Consider the following 22662-nt stretch of genomic DNA (forward strand, 5'->3'; position numbering starts at 1 on the left):
CTTCCCATGTGAGCAATATAATGTGAAAAAGGCCGACATTGACCGAAATGTTTACAGCGTTATCTTGCGCCGCAAGCTCCTCCTCCTCATCTCTCATTGGTCACCGAAGCAGCATTATGGTCTTCCTTGAGCAACCATTGTAGGCGGCGCACGCCAATCATTACAGAAATATTTGCACGGAGAGTGGTACCCCTCCTAGAAGGGACAAGCTGTGGCGTCTTGCGGCAAAAGGGAATCCAGAAGAATAATTCGTTTTAAACATGGTATGTAAGATCCTCGAATTGCATTTCGCAGCACAGCTCATTAGGAATTTTAGCTAGTATCAAAAACGCGCACCAGTGTTTGTTCTGCAATCCAATCCCGCAATGGTAGATTATCAGCGAATCCGTTTGATCTGAAAATCTCCTCTCGCCGTAGGTTTCTACTGATTCATATTAACGGATTAATATGAGTAAACAGATCACTGTTAATCAAACAACACTTTGTTTGAGCTGTGTCTTCTGTTTAAGGTACATTAAATGTCTATGTTTATAGTGCATGTAGGCTACTAGGCTGGATGCGATCGCATCCCTCCACCATCACCCCCCTTCTCTCACGTAGGCAACACACGGTCATAGATTTAAAACAAAAAAAAAAAAAAACGATTTAGCTCCCAAATGTATTATCATATATTTATCCTTCTTTTCTGTCATTAATTTTGCAGTATGGTTTTGTCAATCACGCCTTGGAACTTCTGGTACTCAGAAATTATGGGCCTGAAGTCTGGGAAGACATCAAGTGAGTTTCAGAACCCTGTATAAAGTCACTACGTACAGTAATAATATTATAAATTAAACAGAATAACATTTTAATTACTTTTATAATTGGGCTTTTGTAATATTTGTGACAAATTAGTTTATTAATAACAGGTAATGTTACACCTTCATGATAAACCTGCACAGTTTGTAAAGTTTGGTGTACTTTGCACACGTTTCAGGGAATGGTTTGATAACTTGATAACCAGCTTGAAGCTTTGTCTTCCTAATTCACTAAAAAATAAAACGAAATAAAAATGCTTTGTTTAATGTTAAAATTTCCTACTGTTTTGATTGGTTTTAGGTGAGAAAAATAAAATAGTATGATGCATCATGTAAGATCATTCAAGGAGTATACTCACTGGTGCGATGGACACATCACACATTCTGACATTTATCTGGACATAATGTGGATATTATGACTCAATATTTGACCAGTTTTCATGTTCAACTGAAGCAGAAAAAAAACTTAAACAAATGAAAGTATTTATTTTTGTTCAAAAAGCAATTCAGTACAAACCAGTGGCTACTTTTTTTTTCACTGGTCACATTTGGATAGGTAGGTGCAGTGGATTGTGGTTTAGGGCTGACCCAAGATGGTGGTTTGCTATTATTGATTTTTTGAACATATTCCCGATGCCTTATCTCCTCCGGCAAAATCAGTGGCCTACTACCTGTCACTCAGCATCAGAATCTGTCAGGTAATAATAAAGCAGTGCAGATAGGGCTTTAAAGTTTAAAATGAAAGCTTTTTACAGTCGATCTGCTGTCTAGCGTAAAAATTAGGGAAGTTAGAAAACCGAAGGAGAAATAATGATTGTACAGCTGCTCTTGCTGCCATTTCCCAACGAACCCGGCCACTTCGACTGGCCATTTTTCCCTTCTGTCATGCTTCTCATAATAATGCAGAAAATAAAAAAGCAAGAGGCTTTCTTAGTCGCAATGCACATGGAAGGAATAAACAAATTCATAATTATTTCAAAGATCCACATTCCACCTCACGATAAACATGCCTACTTTGGACACATTCAGTGTGATTTAATGATAAAGTGAGGCAAGAGAGACTAATCCTGGCCATAGCTAAACAGAGATGGGGCTGGCGCGTATGTAAACATGCCTGTAACCCAGGCCTCTTTGAGGTATAGCTGAGTCAGCGCTACTGTAAACACCCCTGCTCTGACTCTGTTGATGACCCAAAAATGTCCCGCGGAGAGAGATGCTGAAAGGACAGTCTTGCTACAGAATTCGAGAAGAGGGCCATTGTGCTTTAGAGTTGTTTAAACAAGGCCGGTATCTCGTAAATGTGTGCCGACATTCGCCAAGAGTCAAGTTTATTTGACGTTTTCTTCCATCTTTTCGCGTCCCAGACTTGACTTCACCTAGTGCTTTTAAGACCAGAGTCACAAGCCCATTTTACATAAACATGTTTTGAGTAGTCTGTGCAGCCTCACCTCGTGAGAAACACTGGTGCTTAAATGTTATCTCGGCTGATGTAACCGGCGTGAGTAATGGCATTATAGCTCATTCTCTCTTTTAGTTGCAGTGTTCCTGGCTCTCGGAGGGGGTACATGCAATTGAAAAATGAATACTACGTGTTTACTTTTAGCCAGTTTCATTTACTCAGGTGCTATCCCCCTGCCAGTGGAATGCTGTTGCTAGCCAGGCCAGAAAATCAATATTGTTTTTGTAGTTCAACCCAGTCATTGGGTCAGACAGATCAAACGTCACACTGGCCACCGTGACGTTCATTAGCTGGAAAAAATTTGATCTCTTTTTTCTGCTGCTCTTTTTAGATTCTTATCATTCACATTGCTGTGCACACATGGTGATTTGTAATTCAGAAGCCTATTATTAATTATGTACTTGGAACTAACTAGGTGAATCTGGAACCACAGAAGTATTTCCACAATGCAGTGAAGAATGATATCAGCATAACTGTATGGAGCTCCCAGAAATGAATTTAGTGAACTCTTAATGGGAGTCTGCTACTTTTGTCTGTATATCATTCTTTTCTGATTTTTTGTTGTTGTTTCCAAGCACCTGTAAGAGCATTTGAGTTCCATGTGCTTCTGTAAACTTAAGTTTCTCATAATTCCACTGGCATTTACAAGTTGCCGTTGTACAATCATTTTATTCTACTGACTTAAACGTGTCCCACTATTTACATTTTCTCCTTTCATTTAGTTTAATGCGATGGGTTGGCATTAGCATGATATATCCTTATCTTAATTCCTTTTCAGTGATCAAACATACACTTAAATATAGTTACATATGCAGTATAATGATCTGAAATAAGCCATGTGATAAAATTTTTTTATTTTATCAGGTGTCCTTCTTGTATACTCCTGTGCTCTCTCTCATAAATCATCTGACTGTACAGGATGCTCAACTGTAGCCTGTTGTACATACAACAGCTATTTAATCGGTAATGCATAAAATAAAGCAATTACATTCAGGGTATGTATCAGATTGGATATTGTTCCATTGAGATTTGTGCTATTTCATGTTATGGATAACATCATGTGTTGTAAATTGTAAAATGTTTTTTGGTTATATTCGGTTATTACCCATTGAAAACAGGACTTGGGATCTGTATTCATGTATAAGAACTTGTGAAGGGACAGGTTGAAGTGTGAGTAGGGTCTGAAAATGATTAGTTGAGTGTTGCCATTTTTGTTTCCAGGAAGGAGGCTCAGCTGGATGTGGAGGGCCAGTTCCTCGTCAGAATCATATACGAGGATGCTAAAACGTATGACCTTGTCGCAGCTGCCAGTAAAGTGCTAAGTAAGCAAAAAATTCTATGGTGTATAATAAATAATCAAAGGCATAAATGCATCCTTTTGTGAAACTCTGTCTCTCGTGCACGCCAGGGCTCTTCAACCTAGTTCCATGTTGTTGTTAGTGAGCATTTCATTGATCAATTAATTGATTACACAAGCACTGTAGTTGTTTACACTGTTGACTCAGCTTGCATAGTTTCTGGGGTCCGATTGCTGATGTTCATTTGTGAAACCAAATATCCAGCAGACCCTGTGGCTCTCCACAACCAAGGTTTAAGGCCCCTTGTGTACAAGTTGTACCATTGTGTATTGAAACAGCAGTTCCTAATGTTCACATGGAATAATATTGCCAATTAGTATGCAAATACATGAATTTGATGGCAAATTTGGGTATTCATCCTTCTATGTCTTCAATGTTTGAAGACTGCTTTTCAGACTAACCATTTTTTATGATTTGGTCGACAGAGATTGATGCGGGTGACATCCTGCAAATGTTTGGGAAAATGTTCTTTGAGTTCTGCCAGGAATCCGGCTATGATACCATCCTGCGGGTGCTTGGATCCAATGTTCGAGAGTTCCTGCAAGTATGTCTTGCCACTGGTCACATCCTTAAATATTTTTTCCAGGGGTAACATCTCGTCAAATATTTTTCACATAGGTGCTAAGGGGAGGTGTTAAATATTAGTCAGTGATTTATTCATGTTTCTTTTGTGAAATTATTTTTGTAATTTGTCACATTTTATGACATTAATGTGTCAGAAATGTGGGAAAATGAATAAAAAGCAAATTTCCAAAGGGAGCAGGAATTTAGGCACTTTGGTGTATTTAATGAACAGAATTTTTGGTTTGGACTCCTTGCCTAATTAGAGCCTAGACAGACCACCTGGCCAACTTGTCATCATGTGTGAAAATTATTAGAAAGCATCTTCACATACTGTTAGAAACGCAAATTAACCCTTAGAGCCTCTTAGCATCTTTTTGGTGTCTTTGGCTGAGTATTCTTCTTATTTGTTCATGCATAACTTCTTGTACCTTTAGTATATCCAGTGTCTGCAAGTATATCCGATGTTTGCAACTCACTGAATTTAGGAGATTTATGTTTAGATTTGATGACCAGAGTTCACACTGGGACATTTTTTTGGTTGGGCCTTCCTTTATTTTCAGAACCTAGACGCTCTGCATGACCACCTGGGCACCATTTACCCCGGCATGCGGGCGCCGTCTTTCAGATGCACGGACGCTGAGAAGGGCAACAACCTCATCCTGCACTACTACTCTGAGCGAGAGGGCCTGCAAGACATCGTAATCGGAATCATCAAAACTGTGGCACAGCAGATCCATGGGACCGAAATAGAAATGAAGGTGTGTCTCCTTTAGCTTGCTTTAGATTTTTTTTTTGTCGTTGTTGTTGTAATGTACATGCGTAACCTGTCATGGGATTGATTTATGGGTCTCTTGCCTGCACACCGGAACCTTGAATGATGTTATTAAATGAATCGCCACGCAAAGATGCCTTTGAGGTGCCCTGCGACGAGGAAATACTTGAGTGTGGTGCTAGAATTCTCTACAGTAGATATTTTTTAGTGCATCACATTTTAACGTCCAATGGCTGATACACAGATTAACTCTTGCTGTGACTGTTAAAAAAGTTTCTCAAAACAAAGAACAAGCTGCAATTTTAAAAAAGAACAAGTTTAGTTAAAAGTGTGGCTTTCAAAAATATGAAGGCATGTTGTATTGCCATGAATTGCAAAAAATCTTTAAGCATGCAGGGTTTGTAGTCTGTGCCTTCACATGATTGGTGTTCACAATTGAGTATTTAAATCACTCTTCTCACATTAATGACCTTCTCAGACTTTATAGTACAGTATTGATGATTTTTGGTGTTTACCATCTTGTAATTCATTCTAGTGAATAAAAAAACAGCATCTCCATTTAAGACACATAGATGTTGACAGTGTTGTATGTATTCTTACGTTACATTTTTTTTGTGGTTAAAAAAATAGCTACATAGCATTTTTCACTACTACTCCTGGACACAAAAGATGAAAATATTGATGCTAAAAGTTGCCATATTTTAACTTGTTATTCCCTAATCAGATATTTATTTCTGTTTCGTTCCAAATGCATGTATTCTTGTGTTTTACGCCTTACCTAGAACCGTGGAGATCAGTGAAATATTCTTTTGTATGGGGTGGGGGTGGTGTTTTCTTTCTAACATGCTATAGTAGCCTACCCTATTCTGTACCCTTGTTCCTTATATATATTGTATGCCTCACTGTATGACCATGCCCCTTCCCATTCTAATAGCTATGTTGCCTCAAACACTGTCTCTCTGTACAAAGATGCCTTGCTAATGCTATTTTTAGCACAAAGCAATGCTAATTTATGGCCATGCTTCAAATGCACTACTTTTTACTTCAGACTGACCTGAATTGCATGCAGTAAAAGCGAAGCTTTGCCAGCATTTCCATGCCGCCACCTACCCAAGATAAATCCAGTGTTTTCTTCCCCATTTTCATCTCTGTCATACGGTCAGCCTTTATAGAATAATACATAAATATGGTTTTTTCTTTGTTGCTTTTGTTATGTAATGACCGACAGAATAATTATGGAAAAGCCAGGGGTGTTCTAGATTTAAACCTGTATTAATAAGTAAGGAAAGAGTGCAAAAAAAAGTTGTGCTGTGCTGTTTTGGCAAAATTTGGCTATTTTAAAAAAGCCATGTTGTGTGTAATCCCAAGGCTGTGTGCTATATTTAGTTTTTATTATTTTCTCATGTTGCTTCTGAGGCTGCCCCTCCCTGAAAGTGTCATTTCTCTTTGAAATGCGACGTGTTTCTCTGAGTAAGCATGACATGAAAGGCCGGGATTGACTTTCCAAATGTGACACATGATTTATCCACATGTATCCAGCGTTGCCATGGAGACTGTGAGAAGAGACAGCAGTTTGACGTCAGTGCCGGGAGGCCCCTGCTCATTGGCTCGCAGGAGGGCATCTCTGTTTTTCTCAGCTCCCCGGTTCTGTCTCTTGTCCAGCATCTTTTTTAGCTCGTTTGGTGCTCAGCAGTTGTGATTCCATGTTAGCAGACCACATCATGTAAAGTATGTGGATTGGAGGGTGTGCTGCCACAAAATAATTGCTGTAGTACGTTTTTAAAACAGAATTTATATTGGGAAGTTTTGTTTTATAAGAAAAACCTGATTGCCTGTCTGAGGAATAAAATGCAGTATATCTGTTTATCTGTCTATATAGTAAGCTCCATAATGTTTGGAACACAGATTTTTTTTTCTTGATTTGGCTCTGGACGCCGCAATTTGCAATAAAACAATGCACATGCGGTTAAAGTGCAGATTCTCAGCTTTTATTAAAGGGTATTTTAATACATTTTGGTTTCTCCGAGTAGAAATAACTGCTCTTTTTATACATACCAGCCCACCCCCTCCACCCCCCCCCCCCCTTCAGGGTGCCATAATCTTTGGAACAAATGGTTTACAGGTGTTTCTCATTAGCCAGGTGTGTTCTGTTGCTTCTTTATTACTAGTATAAGAAAGTTTTCAGTATCTAGTCTTGATTCCAGAATTTTGATTGCCTTTGGAGTCTATTATTGGTATTTGTCAGCATAAGGACCGGTGTTGTGCCAATGAAAGTCAAAGAAGTCATGATGAGGCTGCGAAATATGAACGAAACAATCAGAGACTGCTTACCAAAATCAACCATTTGGAACATCAAGAAGATCAAGAGAACTGGTGAGCTCAGTAATCACAAAAGTCCTGGTAGGCTACAGAAGAACTCTACAGTTTGTGACTGAAGAATTCTCACCATAATACAGAAATGCCTGTCTGGTAGATCAGAAACACTCTTCAGGAGGCACGTGTGGATGACTCAGTGACTACTGTCTGCAGAGGACTTAACAAACAGAACTGCAGAGGCTACACTGCAAGATGCAAACCATTAGTTAGCCGCAGAAAAACAGGATGGCCAGGTTACAGTTTGCTGAGATGTTCCTGAAAGAGCCTGCAGTGTTCTGGAAGAAGGTATTATGGACAGATGAGACCAATAATCACTTGAGTGATGATAAAAACAAAGTATGAAGCCCAAATGGGTGCATAGGGTATGACAAACAGTCTGCAGTACATCTTGTTTATTGTTAGCCTTTTTTTTTTTTTACACCAACTAAGTGCAACACTGTGCCCCTGTAAAAGTGTAATGGACTGGGCAGTGCCATTGTGTCAGAGTTAACCTTAAGGCTCCTGAGGATTCCTCACGCCTCTTTGCTGGCTTCTTGCCACCACAGGTCATTCAGCAGAAGAGTGAAGAGTGCGATCACATCAAGTTTCTCATCGAGGAGAAGGACTCGGAGGAGGAGGCGTTTTACGAGGACCTGGACGGGTTCGAGGAGAACGGGACCCAGGAGACCAGGATCAGCCCTTACACCTTCTGCAAGGCCTTCCCCTTTCACCTGATGTTCGACCGTGACCTGGTGCTCACACAGTGCGGGAACGCCATCTTCCGTGTTCTGCCCCAGGTGAGGTCAGGCCACTGTGTGTGTGTGTGTGTGTGTGTGCTTGCGCATCTGTGTATGTGCAGGTGTGTGTGTGTATTAGAAGTCTGCACTGGCATGAAATTTACCCGAGACCTTGATACCCAACCAAGCCCGACTGGTCAAATTTGAAGCTGACCCGAAACTGAAATCACTCTCAGACACGGTTTTACAATGCTTTGCTCGGCTGCTGTGCACTTGAGTTATAGCAATAATTATCATACTGCAATTGGCTATATTTTATTTTCATATGGGATAGTAAACAGTAGCTAGGCTACACAGCTTACTAAGGCATGGTGGCCCATCAGTAGAGCAGTGTGATAGGCTAACAAACCACTTGTCTTACTGGTTAGTAGCGATCAAGCGCTGTACACATCCAGTTTTTGCCAGCTGGCTTACCAGACCTGTTTGCTTTACATATCTCCTTGTGCCTTAACTGCCAGCAATGTTTCTGCTATTTCTTGGACGATATCTCTAAATTCGGTGGGATCTGTCTTCTTGCTATATTTCAAAATAGCATTGCGTGCCCTACGTGTATGTGACCAGTGAGCTTTTTATCTGTTGTCACAACAAGGTCATAATATTCCCATGAAACTGTTCCTGACTCATTTGGAATTTTAAGTTCTCCCTTTGCAAATTGTCATTTACTTTCAACCACTGTGAAGTTAGAGGCTCACACACATGCACTAGAAAGAGGGAGTGTTCATGCGTAAAGTGGATTACAATATGTTTATTTCATCAAATAAAAACATATACAAAACATAAAATAATAATTCATTTTCACTTACTAGAAAACAAACCTGAACCTTTGTTGGGTCCCGTCAGGCTCGGATCGGGTTGCAGACCTCAAGTGTGTGTGTGTGTGTGTGTGTGTGTGTGTGTGTGTGTGTGTGTGTGTGTGTCTGTGTGTGCATTTGTGTGTGTGTGTGTCTGTGAGTGTCTGTGAGTGTCTGTGATTGTATACCACCAAAAGATAAAACTCACTGTACTGAAAGTCAAGACTCCTTTTAACACGTGACTCACCTTAACTGATTTCACAGGAACACAGAGCTAACCTGTAAACTAATCCAAAATCTCTAGCACGGGAAGTCCAATTTGAAGGTATCGATCCGAGTGAAGGCAAGGCATTGTGTTAACTGATTGCTGCTCCTTGTCCATTTCAGCTTCAGCCTGGGGCCTGCAGTTTGCCCTCGGTGTTCTCTCTGGTGCGCCCCCACATCGATTTTAGCTTCCACGGAATCCTCTCGCACATCAACACTGTCTTTGTGCTTAGGAGCAAGGTAATGGAAAAAAGCCAACCCCTAAACATTGTCCTTTTGTGGTACTGTTGATACGACGACCCTTTGCACTACCCACAATGGCACTACAAATTATGGCATTATCTTTCCAATTATTATTATTATTATTATTCATAAATATCTATCCAACCATTTTGCAAACATTTTTTTTTTTAAATGCGTATTGAACTGCAAAATATTGTTCCTGAACCACACTAAAACCTTTGCAGTGTGGCTCTATATATCATGACTTGTGGCAAAGCCCACTTCTTGGTATATACATTATTAGTGAAAACGGGTTTGGAGAGCTTTGTACAGGAAAGCTAAGGTGATTTCTGTCATGTAAAATATGATTCTCAGGCCCCTCCCTGATGGCCCTCTAGGCTTGTTTGTTCGTCACTGTAGTGGTGCAGCAGATGCACAGTACTGTGACCCCGTTTCTGTGTCCCTTCGGCTGGCTCCGCGTTTAGGAGGGCCTCCTGAATGTGGAAACGCTGGAGAGCGAGGACGAGCTGACGGGGGCCGAGATCAGCTGCCTGAGGCTGAAGGGTCAGATGATCTACCTGCCCGAGGCCGAGAACGTCCTGTTCCTCTGCTCCCCCAGGTGAGAGCCGCGCAGCGTCCGCTCGCCTTCGCCCGCAGCCCCGTGCGGTGCGCGCGCACTGCGCCCCCTCCCTGCCCGCCGGCGGCCCGGCGTCGGCACAGCAGTCGGTTGGCCGCCGGCGTTTCGCAAACTGGCAGCGAAGCGGTTTGCTGGCAGACAGCTGCGGTGAGGTAGTGGAGATGAGGATCAGTTGGAACAAGAATGAAAAATACTCGGTGAGTGACCCCGCCTCTAGTGAATGGACATCTGGCACCAAGCAGAGTCTAAATATTCTTTCATTTCATATAGCTGCTGTCATCCATTCTCCGTTGTGCAGTATGTCATGTCTCACCTGTGTGTCTTTGCTGCTTTAAAACCAGTAGCTCCTTAGCAAGCGAGCACTTATTGTGCCACTTTCGGTCGGATAGTTAATGGATGGCTTCCTGGTAGCAGGCCGTCCACCAGCTGATTTACCTTCTTTTTACAGCTGATGCTCATTTCAAATGTTTGGCCTCAACTGTCCTCTAGCAGATCATTGTAACTGTTAAGCCCTGCCTGGATAGGATTAGTATTTCAGGACAACATCAGTAATGTATTTTTTTTAACATTGCGCATCAGTGATTTCAATGGCCAATCTTAACGGAAAAAGCTTTTTCCTTTATTGTACCCCAAAATTACTGAGGGGGCCTGTCAGTTTAGCTTTTCCTGGATGTATTTGTCAGACATTTCTGTCTACCCGGAAAATAAATAAAAAAAACACTCGTGTAACGTAATACAGCTGAAAGAAAGATGTTTTGTTATATTTTTACAACATGCCAAAAAATATATGGCAAAAAAGCTAAATATATGAACTATACAAATATACAAAGCCGGAAATGGGAAGTATTACAGAAATGTACTGCCGAAAATAGTTGTAATTCACATCAAATACTGACACTAATCCGGATGGTAGTAGAATTATCAGTAATCTTGGAGTTAGCTGAAAAACAGTAGGTTTTTTCAGCCAGAATTATTATTCTCGTGCCAGATAAAAATCACTGACATGGTCATTCAGGATGTTAATAAAAATTACTTAATTATGTTGGCGACAGTGACATTACCTGAAACTAATCCCGCTCAGACAGGGCTGTGGTCTGCCAGTTTGAAAAACACTAGAAGACTAGCTGTGCGGACAATAGGCCACTAGTGGGCCACTCACTGTATGTTTAACGGTGGGGTTGTATCTCACCTCTGTGTGTGTGCATGTGTGTGTTTGTGTGCTTGTGTGTGTGTGCGTGCGCGTGCATGTGTGTGTGTGCATGTGCGTGTGTGTGTTTGCGTGTGTGTGTGTGTGTGTGTGTGTGTGCGTGTGTGTGTGCATGTGTGTGTGTGTGTGTGTGTGTGTGAGTGAGTGTGTGTGTGTGCGTGTGTGTGTGTGTGTGTGTGTGTGCGAACGTGTCTGCGTGTGTTGTGCGCGGCAGTGTGATGAACCTGGATGACCTGACTCGGCGCGGGCTGTACCTGAGCGACATCCCGCTGCACGACGCCACGCGGGACCTGGTGCTGCTGGGAGAGCAGTTTCGCGAGGAGTACAAGCTGACGCAGGAGCTGGAGATCCTCACCGACCGGCTGCAGCACACGCTGCGCGCCCTGGAAGATGAGAAGAAGAAGACAGACAGGTGCGTCCCTCACTAGTCTCAGAGTATTATACGCTGGAACGTCTATGGTTCAATGTCTCTGGAAGATATAATTACTTTTTTCTTGGTGTGGTCATGTGGTTGGACATGCCCAATTTGGGCATGTTCACATTCATCCAGTGGGCCTTGCAACTACTAAACCTAGTCAGCAGTCTAGGCTGAAAGATTTTTTTTTTTTTTGACTGATGAAAAATTACACCTTAAGTTTCACGCAAAAGGCATGAAACAGACATCTCTCACACACACGTCCAACTCCATAAATCTTCCATGTTTCAGTGAAAGTGACCATGCTGGATTTTGCCCACCCCGGCCCTCACCCCCTCAGTCAACTGTTTGTCAGCACCATGCTGTTCCTCCCTCTGGCCTTAGCGAGGTTCAAGCAATGCATGAAGGCAGCTGTGTAATTACCGCTTAGCTCTCCGGTTAAATTGGTTTTTCTTAGTGGAGGGGCCTGGGCCCATAGCAGGCATGCTTCAGTGTGCTTCAAACTGCTAAGACTCGCCTTGTGAGAGATGGTGTAGGCAGGTGCTTAGGCTAGTAGAAATGACTCGTTCTGTGGCAAAACACCCTCACACTGCAGAATTGTCTGTTTGTTTTTCTGGTGTATTGTAAATTCCATGGACGCATGACTTCATAAATTACATTTGTGAAAGAACATGTGATGGTTTGTCTGATTTTATAGTCTTTTTTAAAACATAAATATTTTCATCAGAGAAGAGGTTCCAAATATGGCACAAGAACATCCAATACCCCGGACATTTTTGTAGATTTTGAGATAAGGAATGCAAGATACTGGGTAACTGACAAAAGTCTAGGACAAACAAGGCAGCAGGCATGCATGTCGTGTATCCTAGAGTACAGGACAGGTATAGCCAAGGACCTGAGGGTATTATATATAAACCTTTTCAAAGGGTTTGAGGCAACCTCAAAGTGTCATTTTTAAACTACAGGCTGGTTAGTATGTTAGATCCTGTGCTTCATTTTATAAAAAATTTCATGAAGAATAAACAAAAGCAAGTGCTGTGGTATCCTCCTAAGACCCAGCAATTAATTGTTGTCCCCTGTGGGGGACATGAGTCCCCTGCCTTAACCGTAAGAACCATATTTTCTACTTTTCTGAAATCTACACTATAAGGCACATTCAATAAAAATAAAATTGATTATATTTTTGAAAACATTTTGACTGCCACATTTCATTGCATTTTGCTGCAACAGGTTTTGTCATCCGAGACACTTGTATTGTGTCAAATTTAAATACTTAAAACCTTTTTTTCCTGGAGGATTTTCTCAGGAGGATAAGCCTATTTTATTGTTATTAATCTGGTGGTTTTATGCATGCCATCCAAAATTCTATAGCTGGTATATTGTGGCATGTGTAATTATGATGATGCTAAGACTAGTTACAGAAATGAATGATATGCGTTTAAACTACTTTACAAAACCAGGGTGAGATAAATGACATTGGTGTCATGCATACTATATGTGCATATTCGACCTACCCTTGAAATTGGAACATTTGACAGATATCTCCAAATTATCTTTGTTTTGAATGCATTACACTGTGAAATGCACTGGCTTGATGGAAAATTCTGGATGTCTTGTTCTTTTTTTTGAGTTGCATACTAATTGATGCCGAGATTAAGATGGGTAAATCCAAATCCTCTTCGTCCTGTACTGCCGATACATTATTTAGAGCATTTCACATTTGGCATAAAGTCATACTTCCAAGTCTGTTGCTATGACAACAGCACCTTCCGCATTTGAGGCTTGAATCTCTAAAGGCACAGCCACGCTGAGCCTGTTTCACATCAGCTCCAGACGGACTGCTCTGTCTGCGTATCCGAATATCTTATCTGTCAGCACAGAGGATAGCCTTTGTTGTGCGTAAGCCATGACATCAGTCACGACATGAAAACAGAAAAGTCAAATGTGAATGTGTCACTGAACAGCATCGGAGCTGCGTGACAGTGCCAGTGTAGCAAACCTTGTGTTATAAAAAAACACATTATATGTGGAAGTAAAATTTTACTGTGGCACTGAGAACTAACACACACCATTTGCTTCCCTCCATTACCCCCCCCACCCCCAAACTCTAGGTTGCTGTACTCAGTTCTTCCGCCGTCCGTCGCTAACGAGCTGCGGCACAAGCGACCGGTCCCGGCTAAGCGCTATGACAACGTGACCATCCTCTTCAGCGGAATCGTTGGCTTCAACGCCTTCTGCAGCAAGCACGCCTCTGCCGAGGGCGCCATAAAGATCGTCAACCTGCTCAACGACGTGTACACCAGGTTCGACATCCTGACCGACACCCGCAGGAACCCCTATGTGTACAAGGTGAGAGAGGCCACCTGTGTCCTGTGTTTTCACCTCTATCCTCAGACCTGTCCTATAAGACATCCCGGATTGGGTGGCAGGGGCAGAAACAGTGCTGATATCACATTAGTCATTTGAGGTCTGCCAATCATGAAGTACCTTGGTTACAAACAATAGAACAATAGTGGTGCTTGGTGGATACTCTCTGGGTACTACCTGGTAATTCACTCAGGGATCCACAAAGTATAACTAGAAATCATCCTGTAGTCACTATCGGCATTGCTCTCTTGGTTTTAGCAATGTACTATGTGACTGGGGGAGCTCCTCTCTGTGTTATATAAAATAAAAATACTATACTGTTCCGTTTATACGTTATTCAGTATAATCGGAACAGTACAATAAAACACCAAATGTGTCAGCCAAAGCCTACTTCAGGGGGTGGTCTACTCAAAAATCACATACCTGTATGTATACATCAATTGTGATGACACATTATGTCCACATTTTATAGATCAATATATACAGTTATGACAAAACTATGAGCATATGTGTTATAAAAATCATCATCACAAAGATCATCAAGAAGAATCCTTAAATCCATATAGAGAGCCATGAGTTCATTGACTCCATATGAAGGGCCATAACAGTTAATTTACTGTATGAAGGGCCATAAATCCAAAAAATGTTTCACTGCCCTGGTGTTACTGTGACAAGTTCCTCTGTGTTCCTCTTTCTACCAGAAAGGTGACATCAATACTGTCTCGTGCCTATCTTATTATCTGTGGGTGTGGGTGGTGCTGGTTGCATGAATTTATGATCCATGACAGTGAGATCCAGAGGTGAATTGCGTGGTTTCACGTTTGTAGCTTTTGCTTTAGCTCGTTTATTCAGTGCAGATAACCAGGCCGAGCGCTCCACGCTGTTGATGTTTTACTGTGGTTCTACAGCAAGATTTACACAGCAGGCTTTCAAACAGAAATGCACTTTTAAGCAGTCAGACACGCCTCACTAAATCCCATGAATTTCAACAAAGCATCACGGCAGAGGTAAAATTTATCTTATGTCTCCAACAAGTGGGTGGTCTATAGCTCTCTCTCTCTCTCCCTGAAATGACTTGGTTGTTTGTGTGAGACAGCCCTGCAGCTCAGGGCAGGAGACCCTGCGTGAACTGGATCTTCAGTTAACCATCAGAAGAGAATGGTGTTTCAGATGATCCAAGTTGTCTGCATCTGAAAGCTGTGCATGGCTCAAAACATGATTTGTGGTCCTTTCTTGCTCGCCTACTGTACATGACTGTGTCAGCGTCAATTTGATGGACCGTTTTGGTCATTTGGAAGTTATTTCATCGTTGATGAAAAAGTCTGAAAAGGAGGGGGTGTTGGAGGGCTGTGACAGGGAAGATTTTTTCATCTCTCTATGCTTGCTAAAACAAGGAAGAGAGCTACAATCACAATCACAATTAATTGGAAGATTCAGATTGTTAAGTGTCCAGCTGGAACAAAAGGCTGGAAATACACCAGCTCTCAGGAAAAGGGTTGAGTAGCACTGCAGATAGTGTGGCCCTCCAAGACCAGGGCTGGGTTACTTCCAGGCACTTCAGCCTTCCAGAATAAGGGTTGGGTTGCCTTGCTGGGTCTGCTGAACTTCATAATGAGGTTTAGGTTGTCTTGCAGACACAGCAGCTCTCCAGGGCAGGGGTTGTATAGCTCTTCCTTAATCACACTGCCAATCCCTATCTAAATAAAGAAAGGTAATCCATCATCCAAGTGCACTAGTTCTCTGAAAGGTCCAGCAAGGAAAATGTTTCCATGTTCCCACTGGACCGTTCATTTTATGCACTTACTGGCTTATCAGGGATTTTCTCCCAGTGATATCAAAGGAGTAATTTATCAGCTGGCTTTAGAATTCTCCACAGGTTCAAAGAGGCCATTTCCTTTTCAAACGCTAGTATTATACTGACCTTCTAAAGTCTAATGGTATCTCCATTTTAAAGGGTATAATTACGAGACTGTATACATACTGTATTTGTATATATCTCATGCTGAGAGTACTATCGAGGCCGTACAGTACCTACAGACCCCCTATTCAAAAATCCAAAGAGGTGTACCAAGAAGTGCATAATTCTTGTGCATGAATAAGATCTGGTGTGATTGCTTCAGGCAGTATTTTAAATATTTTCAAGTTTATGGATTAGGAGCTCCAGAAGGAGCAGTTTACACATTAGAAACTGTAAGACAATTAGTGAGAGTAGATTTATTTGTTAGGAGGGGTAAGGTAAATAAGAAATTAAATTTTTTAAATTAACATATTTACACTATTGGCAATTTTTTTTTTTTTGTCAACCCTCATCCCTGGCTGTGTTGACAGATGTGGTGTCACCTTTTGCCAGTATGATTGGTTTATATTCTTTGTTTTATATCTGTCCATTATATCCTTCCATATCAGTCTTTTTTCCTCGGGTGAGAAATACGCAGTAATCTACGGTCCATCTATACTGCTATTGGCTCATTTTTGCAGGCACCTCCAGTTTCATGAGAACACGCACAGAGCTTGATTAGCAAAGCCAGTGTTCACTTAACAAGTTGATAACCACCTTTATAATACTGGTTAAGCCAGATTTGTCAAGCCAGCTAACTCAAAGAATCCCTGGCAGCGATTGACATGGATTCAATCAAAAGGTTGATTTAAATGCAAGGATTCACAGATCACCCAAATCAAGTCACTAAGCTGTTTATGCTGAGAAGAGTCGCTCTTGGATTTATTGAGTTAAGGACGAAAGCTGATTGAAGCCTGGCCACTGTGTTAGATTCAAACTAGAAAAGTACCCTTACCCCCTTGCACTTGGCCCCTGGCAGGTGGAGACGGTTGGGGACAAGTACATGACGGTCAGCGGCCTCCCGGAGCCTTGCACCCACCATGCCCAGTCCATCTGCCACCTGGCTCTGGACATGATGGAGATAGCCGGCCAAGTCAAAGTGGACGAGGAGCCAGTACAGGTGAGGAAATGATGATGTCATTAACTTGGGTCTTCAGGCCACCATTGCAGATGCATGGAATCCTATATTCGGAGGATGGGCAGAAATCTCTCGCCGAAATGTCACATGCTAATTCAAAATGATGCTAAATTAAATTAAGCCAGACAGGTACATTTGAATTTAAATAATGTAGAAGCACACGAACGAAACCATTTTTTAGACCATTTTTGCTACTGGTCATCCGTTAACCAAATGTTGCATTTTGACACAGCCCAACAATGCAATCAAATTTCAATCTGTGCACTTGCTGATTAGAACATTATTATCCGTGATTAGAATCCTGCAGTAATTTCCTTTCTTCCGACAACTGACAGCTTCCTGCAAACAGTCACTAAGAAGCTATGGACAGCGCACTGTTGAGGAAAAGCAAATAAAAAGCATACTTGCACATAACCATTGATAATTGATGTGAAATCAAGCATCTTCATCTATCAGCAGTACATGATACTCTATAATATATAAAGCTACACTGTAAAAGGTTCAGTGGGAATTCAACTCAAAGAGTTTGCGAAAGTTTATATGAGTTCAGTGGGGATCAGATGTACACTATTACAGTTGATTTAGCACTGAACATTTTATTGTGCACCAACTAATGCTTTTATGTTGTTACATAACATTATTACACCGCTTAGCCTTTTTTAAAATTTATTTTTTATTTTTTTATTTTTTTACAATATAAGAGATAACAGTATAGGGCAGCATTCTAAACATTTGTGCATAGCATATATATAAGTAATATGGCTGGGTATTACTTGGTTTATCGGAGTTATACGTGGTATTACTCTCTATATATACAGTGTGCATATATATATATATTATATATATATATATATATATATATATATATATATATATATTGATGTAAAAATGTTTGCCTACTGATTGGTCCTTTTAATCCAGCCATTTCAGTATGCCACCATAAACCAGCGGTATGTGAAAAGCAGAAGTGATTCATCACCTTTTAATTGGCTGAAAATAGATGCAGAATCCCTGCTTGTGAGGATAAGCGGTTTTAAAGCTGATCTTAAACAGTGTGCTTTTGTTTAAACTGAAGGCAGGAGTTTGTTATTGTGTCAGAGACTGCCGGAGACAAAGCTTTGGAAAATCACGTCTGTGTAATGAAGGCGTGTTTATTAGGCAGATGGCATGGCCAGCACTGGAACACAGCTTGGCAGTGGAAGCAACTTCAAATCATCTTACTGTCCAGCATTTAAAAATACATCCGCATTTAACTTTTGCTCTCTTTCTCTCTCTCTCTCTCTCTCTCTCTCTCTCTCACCCACACACACACATATACTGTTTTTTTTTTGTATTTCTCTGTCCCTCGCTCTGTTTTCTCTTACACACACATACTCTCTTTCTCTTTGTATCTTGTATCTCTTTGTATTGCACTCTCTCACCCACACACGCACGCTGTTTTTCTCTAGAAAAACAGAAAAAGATAATGTTTTACAGTCGGTGAAATGAATGAATGAAATGGCTGAATTGTATTCTTGAGAGGGCAGATTGGGACTAAATGAGATACAAATGATTTCAGCCCCTATTGATGGAGTGAATTCATGGATATTAAGAAGGTACCATAATATAATGAATATTGAATTTTAATGGATAATTATTTTTAAAAAGAGAACATTTCTGTCTCTTACTTGGAGTCACGTGGATGTCTGGTTACGTGAGATTGTAAGCAATGTCGGTAATTCTCATTGGCTGCAGCGGACATGTTGAACTGTTGCAGGACCTGAGTAACCTACTTCTTTCAGAGTAGATTAATCATTTTTCATCCAGTGTATGTTCCCTGGCTCAGTTTCAGTGGGTAGCCAGTGGACACTCCAAAGGGGCCCTGAAATAGTGTGTGCTTCAAGAAAAAAACAGGTTTGGTTTTCTAGAAATTTCATCACAAAGTCACTCTCCAGTATTACTCTGAGCTGTAATTTTAAACCAGCAGCGAAATATTGCTCCGTTTTTTTATTGGAAGAACATACTGGTTAATTTCTTCCATGTTTACTCTTTACTGGAATTCAGACCACTCACCTATGCCTTTTTGAAATATAGCCATCACAGATGTTTTCATCACATATATTTTATCAATTATTCATGTAAATATATTATAGTTATCCAAATGTTTTCAAGTTTGCAAATAAAATCTACCAGTTTTTTTAAGAAGTAAATAAATGAAACATTTTGAACTGGAATTGTGCCTCTGTTGTTTTGGCCAAGTACATTGGCGCTACTATGGGTCATTTGTATATTCTGATGGTTTGGTTAAATGAAAAATTATTAAATATAGACACGTGGCCCTAGTCTATGAAAGGTATGGACGTTCCTGATTTTGAGTTTAAAATGGAAAATTCCAGCTTGAACGAACTGCTTCCCATGATTCTGCAAAGTGCTTATTTATGCAACAAAATTCTATTTCTGCTTTGGCCTTTTTTGCTTTAGAAAGGTATGGGAGTTAGGACATTTCTCTGTGCTGCAGTGTATAGATAGAAGGATTGAGAAAGAGATGTCTCCTGGACCACAATATTTTCCCTTTCTATTCCTTTTCCATCAGTGGAAATGATTGACACACAATTGCTGTTGGACAGGGCCAGTCTTGTAGCCATGACAGTATCTATGGCACTTTACATTTTTCTCACTTTTACTTGAGAAATACAGTCCTTATCCAACATTTTATTAATTTTAAAACTGTACTGACATGGCAGCAAAACAATAGATTTTTGTCCTTTGAAATTAATATGCAGTCTTATTCCAGTTTTTTTTTCCACAGATGTGTTCACAAATTGTTCATTATATGTTTCGCTTTGTCATGTATGATCAGGTGGCCAATTTCCGTGATTGTGGTCAATGGAGTCTGACCTTGGCATGTCTGACCCAAGTACTGTGGGAGATGTAGTCTCAGAGATGTGTTGCCATCTCTGTATTTTTCTTTAACACAGAAATTAAATTAATTTTTGAAAGGACATTTTCAGTATCTAGTTTATAAACTTATGGAAAACAAAAACAAACTGTCCAGACATCACTGAAATAATTACATATTTTTCCAATATTCTTGTATATCATGTTTTTGACCACTTCAACCATCATAAAGTACAAATAGTTGGAATCTTGAATCTTTCAAAAAACAAGTTCTCATAAAAAGCACAGGCCTTCTGAATATCTTGCAAGTCAATTTTTATCTTTCCTAGATAACCATTGGGATCCACACTGGAGAGGTTGTCACAGGGGTCATAGGTCAGAGGATGCCTCGCTACTGCCTGTTTGGAAACACAGTAAACCTGACGAGTCGGACAGAAACCACAGGAGAAAAGGGAAGGATTAACATGTCTGAATACACGTACAGGTGAGGAGAGGTTATTTTATGCTTTTATTCATGAAAATCTCAAGCTTGGTCCTAAACATTTAGTGAAACAATGGCAGGTCATTTTAAGGAAAGTTTAGTTTATTTCCACATATAGGTAATAAATAGAAGTTTCGAAGCGGCTCACATATGGCTATAAAATGTGCAAATATGCCTTTGCTTTGCAGGTGTTTGCAATCAGCTGAAAATGCAGACCCACAGTTCCACCTGGAATACCGGGGGCCTGTCGCAATGAAGGGCAAAAAGGAGCCAATGAAAGTGTGGTTTCTGTCAAGGAAAATGGCGGAAGGTGACATGTGACCAGTAGTGTCCGAACTGTGAATGTTCATTTGAAGCTGTTCTCCATTCATGGGCTCTGCAGCACTTATTAGTAGCATTTACTTTATGGTAAATATGCAAGACAACACACATTCTATTAGTAAATATTTAAAAATCACCCCTTTAAAGGGACTACTTTCACCGTGTATATATATATATATATATATATATATATATATATATATATATATATATATATATATATATATATACACACACACACACACACACAGTGAGCAGCATAATGTTTTGGACAAAGCCCTATTTTTTTCTTGATTTAGCTCTGTACTCCATAATTTTAGATTTGTAATCAAACAATTCATATGGTTAAAGTGCATATTCTCAGATTGTATTAAAGGATATTTTAATACTATTTGGTTTCATGTAGAAATTACTGCACTTTTTATATAGCCCATCCCTTCATGTCAGGGTGCCATAATGTTTGGGACAAATGGCTTTAGTTCTTTACTGCAAGTATAAGAGAGCTTTCAGTTTCTAGTTTTGATTGCCTTTGGAGTTTTGATTGGCATCTGTCAGCATAAGGACCAGAGTTGCGCCAATGAAAGTCAAGTTGTCAGAGACATAGGTCATAGGTTTACCAAAATCGATCATTTGGAGCATCAATAAGAAGAAGCTCAGTAATCGCAAAGGGCCAATCAAGAAAAAAATATGGCTTTGTCCCAAACATTGTGGCATTCACTGTATATGCACTCACACACATATTTATATATAAGTGGTTTTATATAAGAGCTGCCACTAAGATATTAAATGGCTTGTACTGTATGTATAAATGAATTAGCCACCTAAAATATTAGAAATAATGTAACATATTTTATAAGTATGGCAGTATATTGACAGTGTCAAATTTAAATTTGTATGTACTGTTTTTTGTTGTGTATAAATCCATATTTATGAACCACTACTTCTCACCTGATGGACAATCGATTCACGCATAGCACACCATGTCTGCAAGTACACTATGAAAATGGAGGTTGTATTGTTGTGAAACATAAGCAAAGTACTATAATGAAATATAATTATAAATTACATTTTATAAACCTCAAAACATTAAAAAAACTTTCATGCTATTTATATTGTCTATTTCTGTATTCTGTATTTGTATGAAATGCAAACACAAAAAAACATACTGCTATAACTGTCAATTACATTGTAATTCAACATATTATGCATTTAGGTTTTCAAATAATTTCTTTTGAGGATTATGCAATGTTATTACCATATTTTTGCTGCCGTAATCTCACTTGTGAAGGATAATACAGTCCATACTGTTTATGATGTACCATGTTGTATCTAGTTCCAGTAATGATTTATATTTGTGTGGTTGGGTGTATATGTATGTAAGTATGTATGTGTGTATATATGTATGTAAGTATGTATGTTTGTATGTGTGTATTTATGTGTGTGTGTGTGTGTGTGTGTTTGTCATACTATCTTTACTGATAATGATGGACTTTGATGAACAGTTTATTGCTGTCATTTGTCATTAGTGTCAGTCCATCATTAGCATCACTGCACACAAGTGCCTACAAAATATGGAAAATATCATGTAGTTTTGTATTGTTGTATTCAAAAGCCGACAGACTCCTCAAAAATAACACATAAGGCACAGGAGTCTTTTTTTTTTTTTTTTTGCTTCTCTGCAAGACTTTGAAGCTCAAGTAATCAGTCATTTTTTTGCTGGCAATGTACTGTAGCCTAATAGCTTGGGAACTGGGCTTGTAATGCAGAGGTTGCGGATTTGTTAGCTAGATAGGGCCTGCCATTGTGCCCTTGAGCAAGGTAATTAACCTGAATTGCTCTGGATGAGACCATTTGCTTAATGTCTGAGAGTATTGTGTAATGTATGTTTATTTGAAATAATAAACACCACGCATGTGTCCTCAAGGCTTAAAATATACTCAACCCCCATTGCCTGCAGAAGTGCAGAAATCCTCAGAAAGAAAACATCTGGCTTTGAAAAACAT

General features: G+C 40.0%; 1 protein-coding gene across 1 annotated transcript; it reads left to right on the forward strand.

The window, feature by feature from the left end:
* Positions 1–137: 137 nt before the first annotated feature.
* gucy1b1 (guanylate cyclase 1 soluble subunit beta 1) lies at positions 138–20843 on the forward strand. The gene is made up of 13 exons (XM_035416626.1): positions 138–263; positions 704–777; positions 3478–3578; positions 4040–4158; positions 4739–4936; positions 7872–8102; positions 9281–9397; positions 9865–9998; positions 11438–11635; positions 13750–13987; positions 16822–16962; positions 20187–20341; positions 20527–20843. The coding sequence occupies exons 1-13, from the start codon at positions 261–263 to the stop codon at positions 20657–20659; spliced, it is 1842 nt and encodes a 613-aa protein (XP_035272517.1). The 5' UTR covers positions 138–260; the 3' UTR covers positions 20660–20843.
* The last annotated feature ends 1819 nt before the right edge of the window (positions 20844–22662 follow it).

The sequence above is a fragment of the Anguilla anguilla genome, chromosome 5 (genome assembly GCF_013347855.1).
Source record: "Anguilla anguilla isolate fAngAng1 chromosome 5, fAngAng1.pri, whole genome shotgun sequence".
Classification (NCBI taxonomy): domain Eukaryota; kingdom Metazoa; phylum Chordata; class Actinopteri; order Anguilliformes; family Anguillidae; genus Anguilla; species Anguilla anguilla.